General features: G+C 38.5%; 1 protein-coding gene across 14 annotated transcripts in view; it reads left to right on the top strand.

The window, feature by feature from the left end:
- Window positions 1-22,541, top strand: part of Eya1 (EYA transcriptional coactivator and phosphatase 1) — a 311,134-nt gene that overhangs the window by 156,299 nt on the left and 132,294 nt on the right. For 5 of the 14 annotated variants that reach the window (XM_031366906.1, XM_031366904.1, XM_031366911.1 and 2 more), the window contains exons 2-3: window positions 10,497-10,546; window positions 12,051-12,178. In XM_031366906.1, coding sequence (XP_031222766.1) covers window positions 10,497-10,546; window positions 12,051-12,178 — 178 coding nt within the window. Of the gene's footprint in view, window positions 1-3,563; window positions 3,583-4,403; window positions 4,412-4,702; window positions 5,254-10,496; window positions 10,547-12,050; window positions 12,179-22,541 lie in introns of those variants that run through there. The other 9 variants (XM_031366907.1, XM_031366910.1, XM_031366908.1 and 6 more) reach the window with 9 other exon arrangements.

Below are 22,541 nucleotides of genomic sequence, written 5' to 3'. Positions count from 1 at the left end.
AGCCTGGAGTGCATTTTAATGTGATTATGTCCACAGTGAACAAATCAAGTGTTTATCATGTAGTAGCTATCACGTAGTAGGGTCAAAGCACAACATTAGGTAACTGAAATTAAGGCAGGCAAAGAGGTAGAAACTGAGAGTGGTAAAGCAACTAGACATACAGCTGCCTGTTACAACTCAGAACTCTTCCTTCAGCTTTCAGAAACCTTTGAGGAGATCTAGCTATATCTATGTATCTATGTATCTATCTATGTATCTATCTATGTATCTATCTATGTATCTATCTATATATCTATGTATTTATTTATCTATGTATGTATGTATGCATCTATCTATGTATCTATCTATGTATCTGTGTATGTATCTATGTATGTATGTATGTATCTATCTATCTATGATATATATATATATATATATATATATATTTGGCATAACACGCACCTTTCTGGATTGATTAACTTTATTGCATTTTACCTTGTTCTAGAATGACGAGACAGCCAAAAGCCAGAGATGTCTCAGTGCTCCATCTGCTGTTTAGATGTGATCTGTTACAAAAAAAAAAGAGACAAATTCCCAAACAAATAGTGTGGGGAGAAAAACACTCAATGTATTAAAACTCAGGATTCAGGCAGACAAGTGGTTTCTAGCACTTTGTCCAGGTGTGTGAGCCTGGCACATAGTCTCAGCGGCCTCGCCTTGCCTTCTGTGAGCGACTCCTTGTCACCGAAGAAGTTAAAAACCAACAACTCAGCTGTGGTGAAAGCCAGAGAACGCAAAGCAAATTTCCAGATCCTCTTACATGTTATGGGAGGTGCTGACAAGGTTGGTTTTGCCCATGGCTTAGAGAGAAAAAAAAATGTTGAAGAGGAGACACCCTGGGCTTCCTAGGTTGCTTCATGTTAACAGAGATCCATTTTACAGTGTGGGAAGGCAAAAGAGCTTGTTGCTAAGATTAAACATGTGCTTCCAAGAACAGTTATTTACATATTTTTGACAGAAGGAAGAAAAGCTAACTCTGTTTGCCATTTTGGAAAATCAGTTGATTGTGGAAGAGAAAATCTATTGTGTCATATTTTTCTTAAAGAGCCTATAGCATCGATGCCCTTTCTTGAGGAGAAAAATAATAATAATAATTGCCACTGCTCATGCTTTCATTATCAAGATGGGCTAACCAAAGCTTGTATTAAGAATAATATTTTTTTAAAAAAAACATTCCATTGGTTGTCAATACTACATAGGATAGCAAGTTTCCCTCTCTAAGTAAATAAATGGTTATGATTTATACATAGAAATCTATGTGCTTATTACAGGGCCAGGAAATGGGTTCTATTTTCATATTGTGTTGGTACGAAGTCTGTATTATTTATGAAAATAAGTTTCCATGGTACAGCTAATAGTTAGTAATTGCCTCCTTAAATTTACTGTTAAAAGCTATTCATGTTGGAGTTTGAATAGAAAACATTTAGCAAATGTTGGTAGACATTTTGCTTGGTGGATTTAATATCATTCTTAAAATAAATAGAGGATGTTTCTCTTGGTTGTGTTTCAACTGAAAGCATACTTGGTAGCAGGACCCTCACTGTAGATTTCATGCCAGTGAAGAAAGTACATGCCACGGAAAGGACCAGTCCACTGACCAGCAAAGCTTACTGCCCAACTACTTACTTCCCCACCCTTAGGGTGGTGGGGTACACTCACTTCCCCACCCTAACGGTGGTGCGGGGGTACAGAGAAGCTAGCACTCTAGTGTCATGACGAGGAGCAAAGGAAAGGCAGATATACCGGGGGCAGGGGGAGTTCAACTATGGTATTTTGGGATATTTTCTTTCCCATTGTACTTCTAACAGTTTAAATTGTGAGACACTGTATATTCTGATATATATATATATATATATATATATATATATATATATATATATATATATATATATATTTAATCCTGTGAGAGGAGGGACAGAAGCCGCTTCAATTTGGGAGAAAATGTATCTGTCTTTGAAGTGTTAATTAAATTATGAACCTCACAGCCATTCCTCCTGAAAAATAGTAATCTCTTATGAGTTGCAAGTGCAGAGAAAACTAGGGAAAGGGCTTTCTCAGAATGGCATGGGTGCTTAATTCATAGGGGTAAGCAGGAATACAAGGAATAAACATCTTTTACTGGAAAGTTACAGCCCTTCAAGCAATAGGCTGTATTCCCCACAGTGCCTGGGCCTGATTCTCTCAGCATTTCTTATGTTGATGTAGTTAATTAGCTATTTGTTCCTATAGGTGGAGAAAATGTTCCTTTGTATTGTTGCAAGGACTCTCTTGCATTTGACCTTGTCTAAGGACATTTGTTGATTTTTGCAAGCACATCTTTATTTAAATTCTGTCCTAATCTAAAAGTACTGTCAACGTTTATGAAAATGGCAGACATCTGCTGTCTAAGTGGGAATGTATCCAGGCAAGAGCTGACCTGGCTGATAAAACCTGTTGGTGGGAAGATCTTTGCGGCTCTGTTAGGGTTCCATTCAGACTGAACTTCTCAGCGCACTTCCCTCACCTCTGTGTAAACACAGAAGTACTTTAAGAAACAGTCTGGTTCTCTGTGGTATATGATCAAGTTATATAATTATAGCTGATGAAAATTTCATAATATTACCTTTTGGTTATTTATCATAGAATATCTTATTTTAGATTCAAGCTGCATATGGAATAATTACTATGTATTTGGAGTATGGAGTTAGTAACCAGACTAAATTTATAGGTAAACATGTGATTCTTTTTAATACATTTAGTTTTGCTTAAGGAAAAGGAAACTATTTAAGAGTGGTAAATATGTACATGGCTATTTCTTCTAATGAGTGACTAAGCTGTGTGTTACATAATTATGAGGTATGAGCTATATTATATCCATTAGTGGTTACATTAAATTCATCATATCTTTCCTAATTTTATTCATAATTACATGAGTCATTTCTTTGAAGGCTTTTTGTTTGGTTATTTAAATAAAAATTATTGAATTTCATTACAAAAGTGCATGTAATCTGATAAATTTGACTGTAACCTAGGCAAGTAACATGTGTAAAGCTGACATGCTATTTCTGCCACTTCGACTTCACACAATCTTCACATTCTGGATTCTCCAATATAATCTTGTATGAATTGGTTGAATAGCATTTTAGCAATACATGTCTAAAATAATTTTAACCTATGGGAAGCATGAATGCAGTAGCTGTATGTAAAGTTTAAACCAGAGGTTAAAGTTTATGTCTTAGGGAACTTAGTAACAAATCTAAGTGCAAATGAAGTTACTATGTGGGTGTTTGGTGTTATAAAGAGAACTAATGTAGCATTAGATAGAAAACTTCACAATAGACTTTGTTTTTTGTTTTGTTTTGTTTTTTTTTTTCCTGCACATGCACTTTGGTATGTTGAATAACTGATCCTTCTGGTCTGAGAGAGTGCTGTAGGTGCTAACATAAGTACTTCTGTCGCATATATGATCCAGTAGCAATCAACTCTTTTCTGACCTGGCTTCCCAAATATGGTAGATGTCTAGCCCAGTATTCCTTGCTGGTACTACACAAGATGAAATCCTAGGTAAGTTACCAGTTTAAACTGTCTCTTAGGTTTGACAAAGTGCTCTTTTGCAAGGAATTTAGCCTGGCATCCTTCCTAGAAGGGGAAGAGAGAATGCCTGTATGGAATTTTGGTCCTTAGAACCATTTAGTTGGGTTTTGTTTGCATCATCTGGGTGGTGCTTTCATTTTCTAATTAGCAGAGCTAAGGTAAGGCCCGTCTATCTCCTCTATTAGTTGATGTGAAGTTACTACGATTTAAATATTTAAAAAAATTCATACCAAGGTGAGAAATTAAAAGAAGGGGACTTTTAAAAAAAAATAAGAAGAGCACATAGAATAGAAATATTCGTGATAAAAACGCCTTTTTAAAATGAGTATACAGACTTTATTTCATAGTGAGTGTTAGCTTGCATTTGCATTTAAACTGTGATCTAGGACTGACAAGATATTAATATGGATTAATTAAGGAGATGCATTCTTTCACGATTCCAAAATATTATAATGGCCCCTGACTTGGATAAAACATAGTTTCTTAACTGAAGCTCAGCTCCTAGGTGTCACCGAACGCCTAACTCATAGATTCTGAATTGATTCAGGCTATGAGTTTTTAAAAGGATAAGTTGCAAAGCAAGTTCCAGACTAAACGAATCTCTTCTCATTTAAAAATGTTAATGGTGAAATATTATCTGGGTCCTAGCCAAAGAACTGAAGCCTTTGGCCTCCTAGCAACCCTTGCAGAATCCGTGGCCAGGCTTTCATTGTTAAGCTGCTAATAGCTAACACGTTTGCCCATTCTCCCTCTACTTCATAGAAACAGCTTATTTTATCTTCTCCAGACCTGTAAGTAGGTAGGTACTTTAGGAAGAAGTGTGAAAAGTATCCGTTCTCCGAAGTTTAGGGTCCTCAAAAAAAAAAAAAAAGTATTGAAAAAGTGTAAAAGATAGCGTGCAACTACTCCCCAAAGATCTTAATTGGGAGCTACTGGCGCGGGAGGATGTGTGTTGACAGAGGTTCCCACAAGTTCTTCCCGCATAGCTGTTTATGCAGATATCATGGGGCGCGTCATTTACATAATAAATTTTTTTTAAAGCATTGAGATTGAGTCAGACCAAGCTCTGTTCCTCTCAATTGTTGCATTTAAACCAATAAGGACAAGAGACTAGCTGTGGTTTGCGTTGCAAAAACAAAACAAAACAAAAAGCCCCGAGGCTTCGTGGGCAGACCTACAAGGCTGCGCAAACAAATCGGGGGGATGAGATTGTGCCGTTTCTTTGTCTAGGCGTCTCAGATGCTATCTGCCGCTGCTGTTCGCTGGGGCGCAAAGCCGTTCCCAAACAGACCGCGGCGAGCTGATGGCTCCGAGCTTACGGCTAGGTAGCGAGTGTGCAGGGCCACTTCCGACTGGAAGTCTTCCTGTGGCGGTGCGCGGTGGCCGGGTCCTTCCTGGGGAAGGCGATCGCGCTCAGTCGCTCGGCAGTCCAAGACTGCAGCAGCGCCCGGGCGCAGTCCCCGGGAGCCGGGCAATCCCCGGCCTCCGCGCTTCGCTGCCAGCCGCGCCACAGCGCCTCTGAGAGCTCCTGGGTCCCCGTGTTTCTGCCCAGCAGCCAAACTATGTCAGGAATGGAGGTCTGCTAACACAGAAAACTCCAAGGAGCACACTAAACCGGTGGAGGCAGCAGATGTGAGCGTTGTAAGTACAAACTGGTGTTTGAAAAATTGTGACCAAGAACAACTGTCCGGTGGGCAAATCCTGAGATAACCGGAGCGCCTTTATTAGTGTTTTGGTTTGTTTTCAAAGAAAAAAAGCAGTGTGGCTTGAGGAAAACGCTAACACTTTGTTCCTGGGACTTTAGTAGCCACGGGGTTCCGTCGTAAAAGTATAATCTTTAACCTCCAAATGATCGGAGCCATTAGGATCATTAAAGGATCATTGCAAATTAACTACTTTTGTAATGATCTTTATAAATAACTAGAACACTAGGTAATATTCTCGTCCGGGGAGGTGGTGGGATATTTCATATGTTTTCTTAATTGCTGCACTAGCCCCAGAATATTATTGAGTGGTATTGAGCGGGGTTATATCCATACATAGTTATACTTAGGTATTCTTAGCGGTATATATTACACAGATGACTTTTTCTACAGCTAGGTTGATAAATGAGGAAAGGTTTCCGATGGAAAATTAAGCAGATGAACAACGAACTGATAACCATGTTTTCAAGAAGGACGCCTTTTTGTTTGTTCCAAAGCAAATTTATCAAAGACTATTAAGCGGGCTCATCTTCAGTATTCGATACAATAAGCCTTCGGCCCTTCATGTATTTGCCCCTCTCTGGCCCTTTTTTTGTGATTTGAGTGCACTTGGAAGCTAAACTCCAGATTTTCAAACTTTTGAATATTCGTGTAAAAGCACTGTCCTTCAAAATGAGTATTTGAATTGCTAACAACTCATAGCTTACACTCTTGGGAGGAGTTTGAAGACATTTAAGCATAACGTTTACAAGAATTCAATACATTGTGAACTGTCATTGAGTTTAGACAAGTGTTTTTAAGTTTCATTTCTTAAGATGGCCAGGGGTATAGAAACTTGTTAGCTGGGAATCATGGTGTGTAACTGTAGGTTTGATGTTGTCTTTCTAACGTCTTTCAGAGAAGGTTTTAGTTTATGTGTGAGAGCCTTTCCCTTCTCTGTTTAGAGTTTGGGCACATGCACACAGGAATAGTCATGCCTTCATACGATGAAACATTTGATATTTGACTTTCTCGATGCTTGAGTTCTCCTAAGGCCCAAAGTGTTTAGTAAGTAAGCAAAGCGGCCGTGGATTTTCAGCCTTTGAAAACTCTTTGTGGTGACAGACATAGAAGTCTAATTGAGCCACCGTTCACTTCAGCTTTTAAGTGCCAAATGAAGTCAGCTGCTCTGTGAGTTTCACAGGCATGATAAATGATTTTTTGAAAAAGAAAATTTCCATTGGAGTGTGAAAATGTATTTCCTAAGAATACAATGGAAGAAAAGAGGTCCTTGCAGTGGGAACAAAAATCTCTTTTTTCATATAACCAAAGTATTTCAGTCAACATTGTCGATAAATGCTGATTTTGAAAACATTCCTTTTTAAAGCTGAAGACAGGAATGTTGTGTTCCAAACACTTGTTTGTTTTTGGTTTCAGAAGTATTATGTTTTTTCTGTCTCTTTAAAGGAGATTATGGAAAAAGCTACCTAGAATACTACATTAAGATAATATCCGTAGCATCTGTGCATTTTGTGTATGGAAGCTTTGACAAGAAATGCAGTGTTAGCATGTGACAAACACTTGCCTCCTCTTACAAGTGCTTTCCCACTTTAGGGTGAGGTTTTATTTTTTTTAAGACTTGAAGTTTGTATTACAACACAGAGACCTGGAAATTCCGACAGAGGAGAAATGTGGCCTGTGTAAGGAGCAACCTTAATGATGAAGGCATTCTTTGCTCCCGATAAAATACTTTCTGATTAGAAAATGACCATTGTCTTTCAAATTGGGGAGCACACAGGTTGATCTGTGTCAGACAAAAAGACCAGCTTGCCTGCCAGCTCTACTTAGATGCATGTTGACCACTTTCACTTTGAAAATTCATTTTCAGTTTGAAAAAAGTTTTAAATTATAGTCATTTTATCAAAAATGCTTCTAGCAAGCATAAAAGCCCATGGAGGCCCCATAATTTAGACAGCCCCCGCTCCCCCATCTTATCTGTTCCGTACTGCTGAGAGTTAGAATCTCTTTCCATTTGCAGTTTACTTTGCACAGAACATTATTAACTTTTGGCTTCATACATGATCTTCTGTCAGATGCTTTTGATTGGTGTTTTAGCAAAGTATAATAAACAGGGCAAAAGTCATGAATTTTGCTCTGTATCCTGAGCTCTGTGGTAGGGAAAGTGTGAGAAAATGTGTACCTTAAGTCTTGTTTGATGATCTCTCAAAGCACGTTTGCCTTCTGGAAATAATTTCTGGGGTTGAAGAGCATGGTATTAGCAGATTTAATGTGGCTGTTCAATGGATTGACGAAGTACTATGTGAGCTTTAACAAAATGAGGGAGACAAATTGAACATCAACAAAAGTTACATCTGTGAAGAATTATAAATTTAATTAGAAAAAAGGCAAACTTAAAAGACCTCATTAACTAATCAGAAGTCCTAGTTACTAGTGTAGGAGTCTGGGTTTAAATTCTCAGGATCTCTGTTACCTTTTTTCTTTTTCTTTTACATGTCTGGCTATATGCTATACCAGTGTGGCTTCTACTTGACAAATTTTTTTAAAAGCATTAAAGTGAATGACTTCGTTGTGCTAGGAGATGATCATAATAAAATATGTATTAATTTCCCATTCCTGAAAGTATTGAAATTAAAAATAACAGATTAGAAGATAACAGGAATTATATTAACTTTACAGATAAAACAAGTAGAGGTTCTAGGTACCTAGCAGAACTTTTTTAGAAACCACAAACTCCCCTTATTTTGAATGAAAATATCTTTCAATAATTAATTTTTTGAAATGTACCTTGGTTTTAGAGCTTTAAATGAAAAAAAAAAAAAAAAAACAAGCTTATACAGACATTTTCAAACCCGGAGGAAATGTCCAGCCACCAGTGAGAGGTGCACTTTTTAGATAAGCCTTTGGAGGACGAAGGATGTCTCCCTACCACACTGTAACCTTGCACTGCACATAAAAAACTAAAAGCATGTGAAGTGTAGCATTTTGTAAACTGTAACTAATTTCACTCACATCTGTGTCTAATTGTTGTCTGCATTCGCATTCTTGAGAGTAGATTTATTTTTCCTGGACCACGATGTGGGTTCAGCTGACCAGCCTAAGTGAGGATTAGTTGTTTTAAAGTTATTTTGATTAAAGAGTCATTTTTAAATACAGTAACACACAACACATGGTTTAAATAATCTTGAGACACAAAAGAATATATCTGAAGTACACTTAATGAGAGGAAGATCATGCGTATGGACTTTTCAAAAACGGTTCTCTGAAAGTACAGTAGAAGCTAGGCTGCCAGCAGAAAAGAAATTCACTCTTAAGTGGCTTTTTTTTCAATAACAAAATTCGTTAGAATATTTTCATTTGTAGTATCTTTGTTTATTATTATTATTATTATTATTATTATTATTATTATTATTACTATTATTATCACCATCATCATCATCATCATCATCATCAAATTTGATGTTTTTGCCAAACTGAGAAATGGTAGGTTTTAAACTTCAAATATAAATACAATGGAACTTTAAAAGTTTACAATGAAATAAAAGTTCTATTTTCAGGATTAGGGGTTCTGGTTGATTTTACAGTGGGGATGTATTTTAGCATTGGGCAGTGCTTTAACGTACTCTTATGTAATTAAGCCAGGAGAGTTCTTAAAATGAAGTCCATTCTCACCTATAATTTATTCCAGGTGTATAAAAGTAGAATTTTATCCTTGAGATATATTGCTGCAGTTTCTAAAGAAAACCGTTTAATCTTGTGTGAGAACATTAACTTTAAAAAAAATGACAGAAAACTGTTATCAAATAATGGCCATCTGTAGTCATTATAGTTAGCACTCTGTAACTTCAGTTACTCAAACATCTTAAAGAATTGTTTTTGTCTTACATGTAAAAAATGCATACCTAGAAGTTCTAAGTAACATTATCTCAAGACATTCAAGCTTAATGATGCTTTATTCTTGCTAGAAAGGTTGTGTTTCTTAATTTCATAAATCATAATTAAAAACTATCAGGACTCAACAGAAGATGTTTAGGTGGATAACTTTAATGTCATTTGAGACGCTTCAGTTCTCATCTTTGTTCTGCAGCCTTAATTGATGTCAGTTCAGGTTGAATGAAAACGTACATCAAAGATTTGGAGTTCTGTGCCATTTCAGAAGTTAGGCAGTGTTCCTTCCTGCCTGGGAAGCCTTGGTGGGAGCTTGCAAGCCCGCATCAGCCTGGCTCACCTGAACATCATTACCTGCTGGCCCTTCACAACTGCCATGCTTTTTTGAATTAGTGGAGCTATGCAGTAAAATTCCTCAGTCCACACTTATCTGGAAACTAAACGTGCAGACTGACTGGGCTGGTGAATTGAGTACTCAAATATGCATTCTACTTCAGTCTAAGAGACGGGACTCTCTCTCTCTCTCTCTCTCTCTCTCACACACACACACACACACACACACACACACACACACACACACACACACACACACACTTTCATGTTGTCCAGCATAGCTGAGTAAAAATACTCATTGGCTTTTACCTTGGCATATTTAAACGAGTACATTGCTGAGCACTGGGACTTTGGGTGTGAAAGTCTGCCTTTGTCTTGTTTCTTGACCACAGCATTGCTCGAAGCTGTTTCATTGAATGTTAAATGACAAATAGGTAACTGGGAGAAAACCATCCTGATAAGGATAAGAAATAGTGAGGAGGCTAAGGGGGTGGGCGGGCCCTCTAGTTCAGCTGGCTAGAGCAGAAGATGAAAGATTGGAGGATGCTGGGGGATTATTGCCCCAACTACTACTGCTGTTAAACTGCTGTTACTCATTTGTTAATAGCTTTTTTTTTTTTTTTTTTTGCTTCCCAAGCACCTTTTCCAAGCTGCTAGGGAGAGCTAGCTTTTCGTGTTGTCTGGGGGAGGGGTAATCCCGTTTGCAGCTGTCATAGGCCGGTGATGAATCACGAGCCCGTCATTTGACTGCCTTCCCTCCTGAAAGAGGATAGACCTGCAGGAAGAAACAACAGTTGAGCTTTCCACTTAAAGACACTATGCCTTTCCTGGCTGCAATATCCTCCCTTTTCTCTTTTGGTTAAAAGTGAGCATTGAGGGGCTCAGCCATGTGCTCTTTGTAATTAAGAGCTGACAGTGAAGCACAGTTAACAACCACTTCTAATTTTCTACCCCTGGCCACAGGTGCAAACATCTCACACCAGTTCCGATGTTGCTCTTTCCTCAAGTTACAGGTAAGGCTTTCGTTGATATTAAACATTTTTTTTTTTGTAGCTTACCTTTCTGTAACCCGGATCTATTTTTGTCTAGTATTTCTTAATTATTTCTATTAATAGCAACAAGCTGGGTTGGGAACGACTTAACAATTTGTGTGTGTGTGTGTGCATGTGTACATGAGTGTACTTATAAAAAATAATTCTGTATGTGGGAAAGGCATAAGAGTCTTGATTGGAGGCAGTTGCTGTCTGTTGTTAGGAAACCTGAATATGGAGTGATTTAAAATAATTTCTTGTTTGAATTCAGATACTTTGAGGAAGTAAGATGGCTCATGTAAAGCTATGTTACAACTGCTGTCCAACAGTCACTTCCACTCAGCCTCTCCGTTAAAATGACCCGGGTGAGGTGAGGAGTGAAGAGAAGCAGCATTCTATGTGTAACACTAACTCTCGCACCCTGTCCCCGGATTATGATTCTTTAGAAAAAAATATATAATTTTAGGATATAGTGAATGGGCATTAGACTTTAAAAGTTTGTGCTGTCAGAAAATGGAGTTGTATCTAAGTATCTAACTAGTGACTTTAAGTAGTTTCCTGTTCATGAGCTAGAATGGTACATATGAGTTCTGAAATTGTCACTTTGACGTCTTGCTGCTGTGGCTCCTCCAGCAGAAGAAACTGGCAAACTTAGGACCATCTGGGAGGCATTGAACTGATTTAAATATGGTGAAAATGCAAAATTACAGCATTGCATAGAATTGCCATTTTCCCCCTAAGTGACAGCTGAGATACTCGGGAGTGCTAATGGTCCTTCGGAAGGACGGCTGAGCTGCTGGTCTTAGCCATCCATTTTCAATTGGCTACGCTATATGTAATCCACAAAGCAAACAAGTGAGCCGACATCATAGTGTTTTAATGCTGCATTCGTTTCAAGGGAAACAGAGGAACAATTAAGTAGTAAGCCAGAGTAAACATATGCATCAGGACAGTCTCATTCCTTGTCACTGGGCAGGAGGTTTCAAGTGTTTTATTTGGTTTGGCGATCCATTAAATAACAACTGGGTGTTAAATTATAAAGGGAGTACCCAGTGCTAATTTATTAGATGAAACAGATTGTACAGAATAGTGATTTATTCCATGTGTTTATGTATCTGCTTTTCCTTCTAGGAAATTAATGCTTGAGGTTTTGTTTTAATATAAATATGACTACATGTTTTCCTCTGAATGTTAAAATCAATGTCATTGTCTGACATTAGCTTATGACTTCCATTATACAAGAGGTGGGAAAAGATTTTAAAAACTGCATGTGAAACTTTGGCTACACAGGCCGAGAGACGCCTTTTAGTAACACATGTGACAAAAGGGCTGGAGTCAGATGCAAGGTGAACGACAGTCTAAGAAAATAGACACAATGGGGCTTTTGTGCGCATGTGTTTCAAAGGAGGTGTCAAGTTGTTAGCACATTAAATAGTGGTGTTATGAACTTGGTACATCTGTCAAACGGAAGGCTTCTTGTCTTTAGGTCTATGGAAATGCAGGATCTAACCAGCCCGCATAGCCGACTGAGTGGTAGTAGCGAATCCCCCAGTGGTCCCAAACTTGATAGCTCTCATATAAATAGTACTTCCATGACTCCTAATGGCACCGAAGGTGAGTCCGTCTCTTGTTGCTCTGCCCTTATCTCTAACTCTGCTCTCTCACTGCCTGTGAGCCCAGCCCTCAGATCCATCAGACATTCCCTTCGTTTCTAAGTGATTTGACTTAATCTGAGTTCCCCTCTAATTGGGACTCCCATATTACTGGATTATCACACTCCATATACTGGTGTTAGTTTAAGACATATATAAACATATGTATTGAAATATATACAATGTGTATACACATAATACTTTTAAATTTGAATATATTTCTTCTGTTTATCTACATATCCCCATCATGGTATTACTTTACATCATTTTGCTATATGACTACTGAAAATTTGGAATTATTTCATTTTATTTTCTGTTTTGTTAGCAAGTACAACCAAATTTTTTAAAATGTCAACACTGAACTGGATTACTTCTTAAATTAGCGAAACAGTTTTTGTGTCTAGTATGCCTGTGGCTTTGGCCACTGTAGTATAAACAAGAAAAAACTAAAACTTAATACCTATGAAGTACGCAAACCTATTTGGCAAGTATGCATAGTATGTATTCACTTTCTTGGAGATTGAGTAGAATACTTTAAACATAGTGTTATAATTATTTTAATACGGTTAGTACATATGAATGTTCATGTAAATTGTATGTAAATAGACACATCTTCTTCAACCCATACATATTTCATTCAAAGCATAGAAGGTTTGTATGTACATACTACTGTCTGTTCCGCACAGCCACTTAGGCGCTGTGCATATCTTTATAACTCAGATGCATGGGAGGACCGGTTGCCTTTGGGTTATGTTAACTTCAGCTGGAGCCTTCCCTAATATTGGTGCTCATGGATTTGTTATTAAGCCTCAGGATAGTGATGGATTTATTAAGTCAGATTTATTAGAAGTTTAATGGGTCATCTGTGTTAGGATTCCATTTATACACAAACTCTTACATATCAGTTCTTGATCTTTTATCTCAGGTTTTTAAAAAACATAAGCATAATTAATTTATGTATCATTTTGTAAATTATGTAAATATTATCATTTAGGTGAAGTATTTGAGTATGTATTGGGGAAAGCCTTTTAAAATGTGAAAAGCTAAGAAATTCATAAGAAAGCACAGAAATCATTTATTTAAGAGTTTTCAGTTATATCTTGGTTTTTATGCCAACAGTAATTATTTTTATCTACAACTGTTCTGTGGCTTTCTTTCCAAGTAAGTGTGTTCCTGCCCAGTATTTATGGAGAATGGCTATTGTGAAAGGAGAAGCTTGGTGCTGAGTCAGCAACGCAGCTTTCTCTGGAGAAAGCATCTTTCCCTCCATCTCAGTAGTCAAATGGAACTTACACAGAAACAGTTTTAATGTATAAGTAGTGGGTTTAGAATTTGTACAGTAAAAGCAGGCGATTGGTCCTGTTTCCTCTCTTGCTTAAATCTGTCTTCAGATTTAAAAGCCTTAGAGCACAAACAAGTCTGCCTCAGATGGCTTGTCAGGTGCTGTGCAGCTAGGGAGAGGCCATAGGTACAAACCTATCACAGTCGTGTTAAAAAAAAGATAGCCACGTAAACAAGGAGGGCTAAGCCTGCTAAACTACTTTGATTCATAAGATTTACTATAGGGAGAAAATTAAAAATACAAAAATAACTTTGTATGCAATATAGGGAAATAGGAGCAAGAAGTTCTCATCTTCTCAGTGTGTTACTGACATGCCAGCGTCTGTTTACGCAGAGCACAAGTATCTGTGAGGTGTTGCCTCGGATGGTTTGTGGGAATGAGATGTGGTTTAATTTTAAAGAAAATATGGTGCACCAACATATTTCTAAATATTTATGTTTCATACCTTGACATCCCATCCATGTTCGTGAATATATTCTATTTTGTAATATCTTTACATAATTAAAATTAGATTGCAATACTTAAATATTCTAGATAATTTTTATGATTACTTTTGAAACATTCAGTTCCTGAGATAGTTAGAACTAAGTTCTTCTCCTTCCCTCCCTACCTTCTATCATTCATTCATTCATTCATTCATTTCTCTTCTTTGATTTTTTTTTTTTTTTTTTTTTTTTGAGATACAGTTTTGCTATGTAGCTCTGGCTGTCCTGAAATTCACTATATATTCTGGCTGGCCTTGGAATCAAGGATCTCCATCTGCCTCTTTGCCTCCCTAGTGCTGGAATTAAAGGCAAGGCATGCATTACTACCCCTGGTTCTTAGAAGTAATTTCTTATACTAAAACAAAACAAATAACAACAAAGTTAATTGTGCAGCCTCTAATGATAAGCTCTAACCCCAGCCCTAGGAAGTTGGAGACAGGAGGGTCAATCAACAGTTCCAAATGAGTTTCAACCATTGAAGTGAGTTTAAGACCAGCATGGACTACAGGAGACCCTGTCTCAATGAATCAAAACCACCAAAAACCCTTGACTGTGTTAGGTCTTAGCAATGAACTTTCAAGGCCCAGTTTCAAAGAAGTGCGTAATTATTCACTGAATGCCCCCTTTCAGGTTTTCTTCACTTGTGTGCTTACAGAGGTGAATAGATGTTGGGATGCTGTATGATCAGGAGCTAAGATAGAAGCTCTCACTATAAATTATTCAGAGCACTAAAGGAGGACTTTTGCTAGTTTACTGGATAATTTAGAAAATTTTCTTAGCATACAGTTTAAGATTATGGACGTGAATTTTACTTATGACCTGTTATATGACTTTATAGTTCCAGACACATTCAGTGCTCTAGGTTAATTATTAATCTAATGGGAATCAACTGATCCTGCTTCTTTACTGTTCCATCCTATTCCTGTTTCATGTCTCTTATCCACCACCATAGGAACTGTGCTTAAAATTAGTAAATTTTAATATCTTGCAAGCTTCCCTAGGATATAGTCATTAAAGATTTTCCTATTCCTTTTTTGGGATATGATTTAGCTTGAAATCTGAAGTGTTTATTGGTGAATTAGAGGATCAGGAAGGAAAGAAAGAAATTCATTACAACTAGCCATTAAGGGGCTGGAGAAATGGCTCAGGGTTAGGAGCACTGCCTGTTCCTCCGGGGACCATGGTTCAACTCCTAGCACCCACCTAGAAGTTCGCAACTGTCTGTAACTCATACCAGTGCTCATAAAATTAAATAAATTATTAAAAACCAAGCTAGTCATTAAAATAACATGTCCCATTACTCCACAGTAAATACGTCAGTTCTCTGTATACACACACACACACACCCAACACCCTCCAATACCCTACATTAACCCCATACACACCAAATGCCCCCCCACATATATATACACACATACACACCACACCTTCCCAAACACACATATACACACCATACACACACATACACACACACACACACACACACCACAACAGGTATTTAAATGACTTTCCAGAAGCCCAATGAAAATAGTCTTAGTTCAATTGAAATTAATTTAATGATCAGCAGAACTTCTATGTTGTCTACAGTTGGCTTTGTCTTCTCTAACTCAAAGGCAATTTCTAAATTCCTGCCATCAGTTGTCCATATCATGAGGCTAAGAAAACAGAAAATCTCCTCTATGAATTATCAGTTTCATCCTAAGAGCAAACAAGAAGGAAATAAACTGGAGACGCAGAGAATATTAAGTTTCTTCTGAAGTCTGCTGCCAAATTATTCTAAGACTCGGTGCTTATAGGTTCTATTCTTAAAGGCTAGTGCCTGTTTCCATGGTTCACAGCATCCAGGATAAGGACAGAAACACCCAAACTCCAGGCTCAAGAGCTGTGCTTATTTAGTTTTCCAAACACCGTGTTCTTGAGTTATAATAATTGATTGTTGCATGTTTGAAAACTCCTTGCATTTTTTTTTAATGCCAATATTTCTGGTTATTGTTGCGACTCACAGCTGGTGTTACCCAGCATCTAAACCTTTGAGATGTAGAACACAAGTAGTTACCTAGGGTGGTAAGCATCAGAGAATGCTTGCTTGGCTGAAGGTGGGAGCGTTCTGTGGGAAGATGTGGCTTTCCAAGGGAGTCAATGAATATTTTAGTTACTGTTGACCAAGTTAATTCCAGAGACATTAGGGAAGGGTTAAAAACACAACCTGTGATCCTGAATGTCTTCTAAGGTACAATGGGAAAGACATTTCTCATCAAATACTCAGTTCTCATTATGTTCCCTCACAACGTGCGTACGAGCGCGCGCGCGCGCACACACACACACACACACACCATGATAAATATTAAGTACAACAGCCTAAGTTAAAATAGTCCCAGCTCAATTGAAATTAATTAAACGACCAACAAACCTTCTATGTAGTTTACAGTTGGCTCTGGCTGAATTTACATGACTTGTCTGTTGTTATTTTGAGTGCATAATTTTAAAGAAATCAGTTTTTGGATAAAGTGAGCTGAGGAGGAAAGTGTCCAGTGTGACAGAAAGGGAGGCTTTCTGGTGTGGGTAGGTGCTCAGGCTTGCTGTGCGCAAAGCCTTGTGTTGATATTCATGGTGTGAGAAGTCTTTGCAAACTGCTTGCCTTGTGAAGGACTCAGAGCTGTCATAGTGAAGGAATTTTTATTTACACACCTATTAGAGCCTTGTTTGCAAAGCAGTTTCTTTTAAACATCTTTGTTTTTTCTGATTGTCTTGAATTTGCAGGAGTTTGAGATTGATGAGTTCTATACTGCCAATTTGAGTGTTTATTTTTGGTTGTATGGAGGCTGGGAAAAGGCAAAGAGGGGTTGCTGGGGGAGGGGGGAGGTTGAGCATAGCTCAGACCTGAAATTTGCAGTTTTTAAACGATGCAAAAGCCGGTATAATGTAATGGTAAAGATGGAATTCTCTACCATTCATTGCAGGAATTCCTACAGTAATTCAAATAGTAACGTTGAATTGGTGTATCAGATTTCCAAGATTTCGCTCCTGAACTAGGTGGCTAAATTGCCTGCATTTAAAACTTTTCCGTTGTGTTTTGCATATTTTAGGGTGGTAGGGTGACATAATTATCTACATCTTTGTTACCAGAATCTATTTTAAAGCAATTTTGTAATTTCCACAAAGTTTAGAACACTAGCAAATTATTTGAACTAGTTTTCTTCCCTACATATTTCAGTAAAATATAGTTCTGACTGGTGAGAGTATCTTTACTCAATCTTGTTTATAGGAAGTCTCTCAACAAAGTAAATGTGTACAGTTAGGGTCTAAGGCCGTGTGTACAGTTAGGGTCTGAGGCCGTGTGTACAGTTAGGGTCTGAGGCCGTGTGTACAGTTAGGGTCTGAGGCCGTGTGTACAGTTAAGGTCTGAGGCCGTGTGTACAGTTAGGGTCTGAGGCCGTGTGTACAGTTAGGGTCTAAAGCCGTGTGTATAGTTAGGGTCTGAGGCTGCTTTTTACTGGCAATATTTGCGTATCTGTGGTTCAATATTCTGATGTCAATAGAAACATGTTAATCTAATATTACTCTGTTTATGTTCTATACATAATTCGGTTTCTGGGAGATTAAGGGACACTATGAGGAAAGGCATTCCTAAATAACATTGTTAGGGTTTTGTCTATGGCCACAAAATAGAGTAATTCTTAGAAATTACTCTAAAGCAAAACCTATGAAGGAATAAAATTATTAGTCACAATTTAATATTTGCTTTGTTTTATACATGGCAATGATCCTCACGTCTGTTAGCAATGCCAACAGCTGTTTAGGAATAATTTGTTGGTCATTACACTGACCCTTTACCACATTTTGTTTTATTAAATCATCAGAAAATTCCTGGAACTGAGCAGCAGGAGGGTTAAGAGGGTGGGTTTGAACCCTAGCTGCATAGTGTGCCAGCTGGAGGAACTGGGGCAGAGGAGCTACCCTGTGACTCTGTTTTCCCATCAGAGCAATGAGGAAAGCAACAGATCTCACGTTAGGTCTGCCATGAGCATGTAATGCAAACCTTGTGGTGTACTTGGAACTTAGTGAGCAAGAACTTACTATATCTATTAATATTAACTTCTAGGCCAGATGTAAATAATAGCCACTTCTATGGTATGATTCCTGTTTTACAAAGAAAGCTGTAAAAGTTAAAGGCCAAGTTTCGAGGCACATAGCTTGTCATGGGTACCACTGGAGTCTGCGCTGCTGTCTGAAGAGCTGTGGGCAGAATCCAAAGATCAGGGTTTTGGAATGTATGCTCATCCTCTTCTATGAATGTCTCTCAATGCCTTCATCCTGAGTGTCTGAGTCGCTAATCATGCTAGGGCCTCCACATGGAAGATAGCACCGAGCAGTGCAGTGCAGATTGCATACAAGCTGAGAGCGGCGACTTTGATAGAAAATGGACCTCATGATATACATGGTGAGTGCCTAGGAGACTTATGCCTGCGATCTTGTGTGTGAGATTGTGGGGGGGATTTCTTCTGTGTCCACACATGCCCCGCATATTGCTTCAATTGCTTAACTTTGGGGGAACTGTCTCTAACTCGTTTTCAAAGCTTTTGACTTAATTATAATTCTGTCAGCCAGCCCCTGCTTGCTTTAAGCCTCTTTGAGATGAAAAGGAGAAGGAAGAATCGTTTCTGCTTTTCATTACAATAGCCATCATTATATGCACATTTGTGAAATTCAAAAAACATTTTTGCTACTGCTAAGAGTAAATACTTTCTACTTCAGGAAGTAGTTTTCAGACGATCATGATGTGGATGGTCCCACAGGATCATGATGTGGATGGTCCCAGAGGACCATGATGTGGATGGTCCCAGAGGACCACGATGTGGATGGTCCCATTTCTTTTGGCTTTGAGAATCAGCCACGGACAGCTAGGAGCTATGTGTGGTTGGAAGAGAGAAAGTGGTTTAGTAGAGAGGATTAAACAGGCAGCACATGTAGACCAGTTGGGGGACAGTCTGTTGTCACCTATTAATTAACTAGCCCTATTGTACTACCTGTAGTAAACCCAGGGATTCCAACTGTTGCTGAAGTCGGCCCAGGGTTTGCAGGCACCTCAGCTGCTTGGTAATTAGTGACTAAATTCAGAATGTTCTCACTTCTTTGGTTGCCTATAGAGAAGAAGAGCTCTGTGGTGTCTCTACCTTGGTTCTTCTGTATAAGCAAAGGTGTATTTGCCCCAAAACATCACGCCTTCTGAGAGAACTCTGCTTCCTTCAAGGAACATAGGAACTTTTAGGCAAGTCCATACCTGTTTTAAGTGATTCCTGATTTCTTATACCATCCCAGGATGCCTTGGTGGTGAGCAGCATAAAGGGATAGAGGATCTCTCTCCTCTAATTCTACTCAGTGGTGAGCAGATACCAGCTTTACAAAGAGAAAATCTGAGTTAGGAAAAGCTAGCCAAGGATTCATATGCAATTTTAGTAGGACCTCAAATGCTTATAAGTGAAAATTTATTATGATTATATTTGTAGCAATTTGCAGGCTTCAAAGATCTTTCGTTCTTCCTCTCTCTCTCCTTCCTTCCTTCCTTCCTTCCTTCCTTCCTCCCTCCCTTCCTTCCTCCCTTCCTTCCTTCCTTCCTTCCTCCCTTCCTTCCTTCCTTCCTCCCTCCCTCCCTCCCTTCCTTCCTTCCTTCCTTCCTTCTTTCTTTTTTCTTTCCTTCTTTCCCTCTCGTTTTCGTCTGTGCTTCCTTGCTTTTAGTTTTGTTGCATGCCTTCACTATCCATTACACCAAAAATAAATAAATTAATTAATTAAATAAAAGGAAGTAAAAAAAAAAAGAGGTATTGAGCTCAGTCAATATTCCCCAGAGGAGGGATGTTTTTATATTCTTTATAATAGACATTAGGACATCTTTTTCCCTGTAGAATGAAACAAAATCTGAATTGTTTACCAATATTATCCTTGTGTTTATCAATAATAAGTGAGGTTTTGAAAGGAAAAATTATGAACTGACTTGACAGAGTTCTTAACGCTGCCTGGCTGTTCTGACACCCTCTATATATTTAGTCACTTCATCTTCCAAATAACTTTTAAGACAAGATCTATGTGCCTGGTTTTAACACAGTTAAGTGACTGATGTGTTCTCACACAGCACATGGACTGTGTTAGAGAGGAGATACATAGCATGCTGGCATTGCCTCAGGGCCTTACTTTCTTGTTCTCAGAACATGAGATTTATACAGCATTGTTCCAGTTGCTAGATGACAAACTTCATGCCTGCTGAAGTTCTTTACCCACCTAAAGACTTTTTATATCATCTAATCTAATATTATGGCTGGGATGCAAGGTTTACAGTATCCACACACACTATTATTTTGCTGGTAGAGCCCTGAGCTTCTTGAAGGCAGGACAGACTTGTTCACTGTCACGACGTCCTACATCTGGCAGCTCTGGAACAGGTATTTGTTGAATGAATGCCCTTGCTACTAAGTAAATCATGTAAATGAGGCATGACAGGAGCAGGACACCCATTCATATTACTAATAACACATTAACTATTCATGGAGCTAGTTAAAGCTTCCTTTTGGAAAGGACTCATCTTCATGGACCAGTTCTCAAAGACATTATTAGGTGGTCCATCCAGCGAATAGCCACAGTGAATATCATTGCCAGCCTTTGATTTGAGCTATAGTAGCCAATCTACACTTTACCCATAATAATTTACTATTTTACAAGTAGAACTATTAGTCTTTGAATTTTAGCAGTGATAAAACCACTCCCACATAATATGATAAAATTGAGTGGCATAAAGATATGCAAGGTTGTTGTTAGTAAACATGGGCTAAGCATCTTTGAAATATGGCAAAAGTAATTGGAGGCAAAAATTTTAAGGTAGGGAACAATTGAATGGGGTAATAAGATCTTCACACTTCAGTCATTGTAAAGTGTGTATATGCACGCGTGTGTGTGTGTGTGTGTGTGTGTGTGTTGTGTTTTAACTACACAACATAGAGTACAGAGAAATGAGGCCAAAGTGTAAGGCCAGACAGGTGATGTAAGTTCTGCATACCAGGCTCAAAACTTGGGCAGGTAAACAGAAGTGTTGTGACTGGGTTTGTGTTTTAACCAATACACTGACACAGTGTGGATAGTGAGAAAGCACAGGTTAAATTACTGAAGCCATGCTACTTACTTACATACAGTAGCTCAGCACCAATTTCATATTTGACTTGAGATGGGGTGCTGGGACAAGAGTCATACTGAAAAAATGAAGGAAAGTGGCGTCCTGATTTGAGAGTGACTCTTTCACAGGCTGACTAGTTTGGGCTCATAGTCAGTTCAGCAGTTTATGTTCCATGTAACAAAGGTAGGTCTTATGAAGCAGCAGAGCAGCCCAGAGGGGCCCTGAGGGCAGTCAGTCTCCAGCAAGCGCCAGGCCTTTAATTCAGACCTGTGCAATCAAGATGATAATAGTACCTACAGAGAGTGCTTCATCAGCAGACTGAAGACAGTCTGACTCTAAGAAAGTGCTTCTATTCATTGGATAGACTTGTTACTTTTAAGCCCTTGCTGTGCAATGGGGATTACCTACTTATTCTTGACGATAGACTAAGTAAGAGAACGATTACAGGCATCTGCTACATGCTCAAAACATTAGTAGCTACTGTGAAATAATGATGGATGCTGTGTTTTAAAGAAGCATGTCCTTTGGAATTGGTACAGCAGTGTCTCCATAGGAGGGATGCATGTCTGTTCTTCCACTGGACTTTTGGAATCACTGAACAGCTTTTGCAGGTACTCGGAGTACTTGATACACTTAATAGCACTCACTCAGTTAATTCTGAGTGTGAGTAAGTGGGAGCTCCTGGAGCTCCTGGAGCTTAGTAAAAGACAGGAAGGGGGTACTAGTCATTTGGTGGCTTGATTGCATTTTGAGCAAATAAACCATGCATCCATATTGATATGATTGAGGTTCTGAGTCGGAGCCAGATCATCTGCTTCCAATCTTCAAACACTGGTTGATTTTACCATCTGCTAATTTGCAGCATACACTGATACACTTCTCCTCGGTGCCCTGGTGTTCTCAGACTAGCCTGTTGAGTGCTGCCTTCGCATTATCTCTATCTGTAGAGAGGAGCAGTCCAGGATGAGAAAACTCTGCTTGAGAAACCTTAAACTCTTCAGTGGGTTTGTAGAAGAGAAATTAACTGCAACAGTGAGAGACCAGCCATGTGATCTCTCGGGCTGTTACTGAATATCTTTAGGCCACAATTTTCACATCTTTGAAAGGATACAAGTATAATGCTTGCTCTTTACACTTGCCATCGGGGAGTAGAGGAGCTATTGTTGGCTTGTAAAGTACTTAGTATATACTGGCCACACAAGAGGTGCTTAAAACCTACCAACTGTGTAATGAATTATTATTCCTCCATTCTAAGAGCTACACAAGGCATTGCTTGTGTCAGAAATGGAGACTGCTATATTGCTAAATTCTTAGCATGGGGCTTTTCTTTTTTTTT

The sequence above is a fragment of the Mastomys coucha genome, unplaced genomic scaffold (genome assembly GCF_008632895.1).
Source record: "Mastomys coucha isolate ucsf_1 unplaced genomic scaffold, UCSF_Mcou_1 pScaffold14, whole genome shotgun sequence".
Classification (NCBI taxonomy): Eukaryota; Metazoa; Chordata; class Mammalia; order Rodentia; family Muridae; genus Mastomys; species Mastomys coucha.
This window is presented reverse-complemented; position numbering and strand designations above follow the sequence as displayed.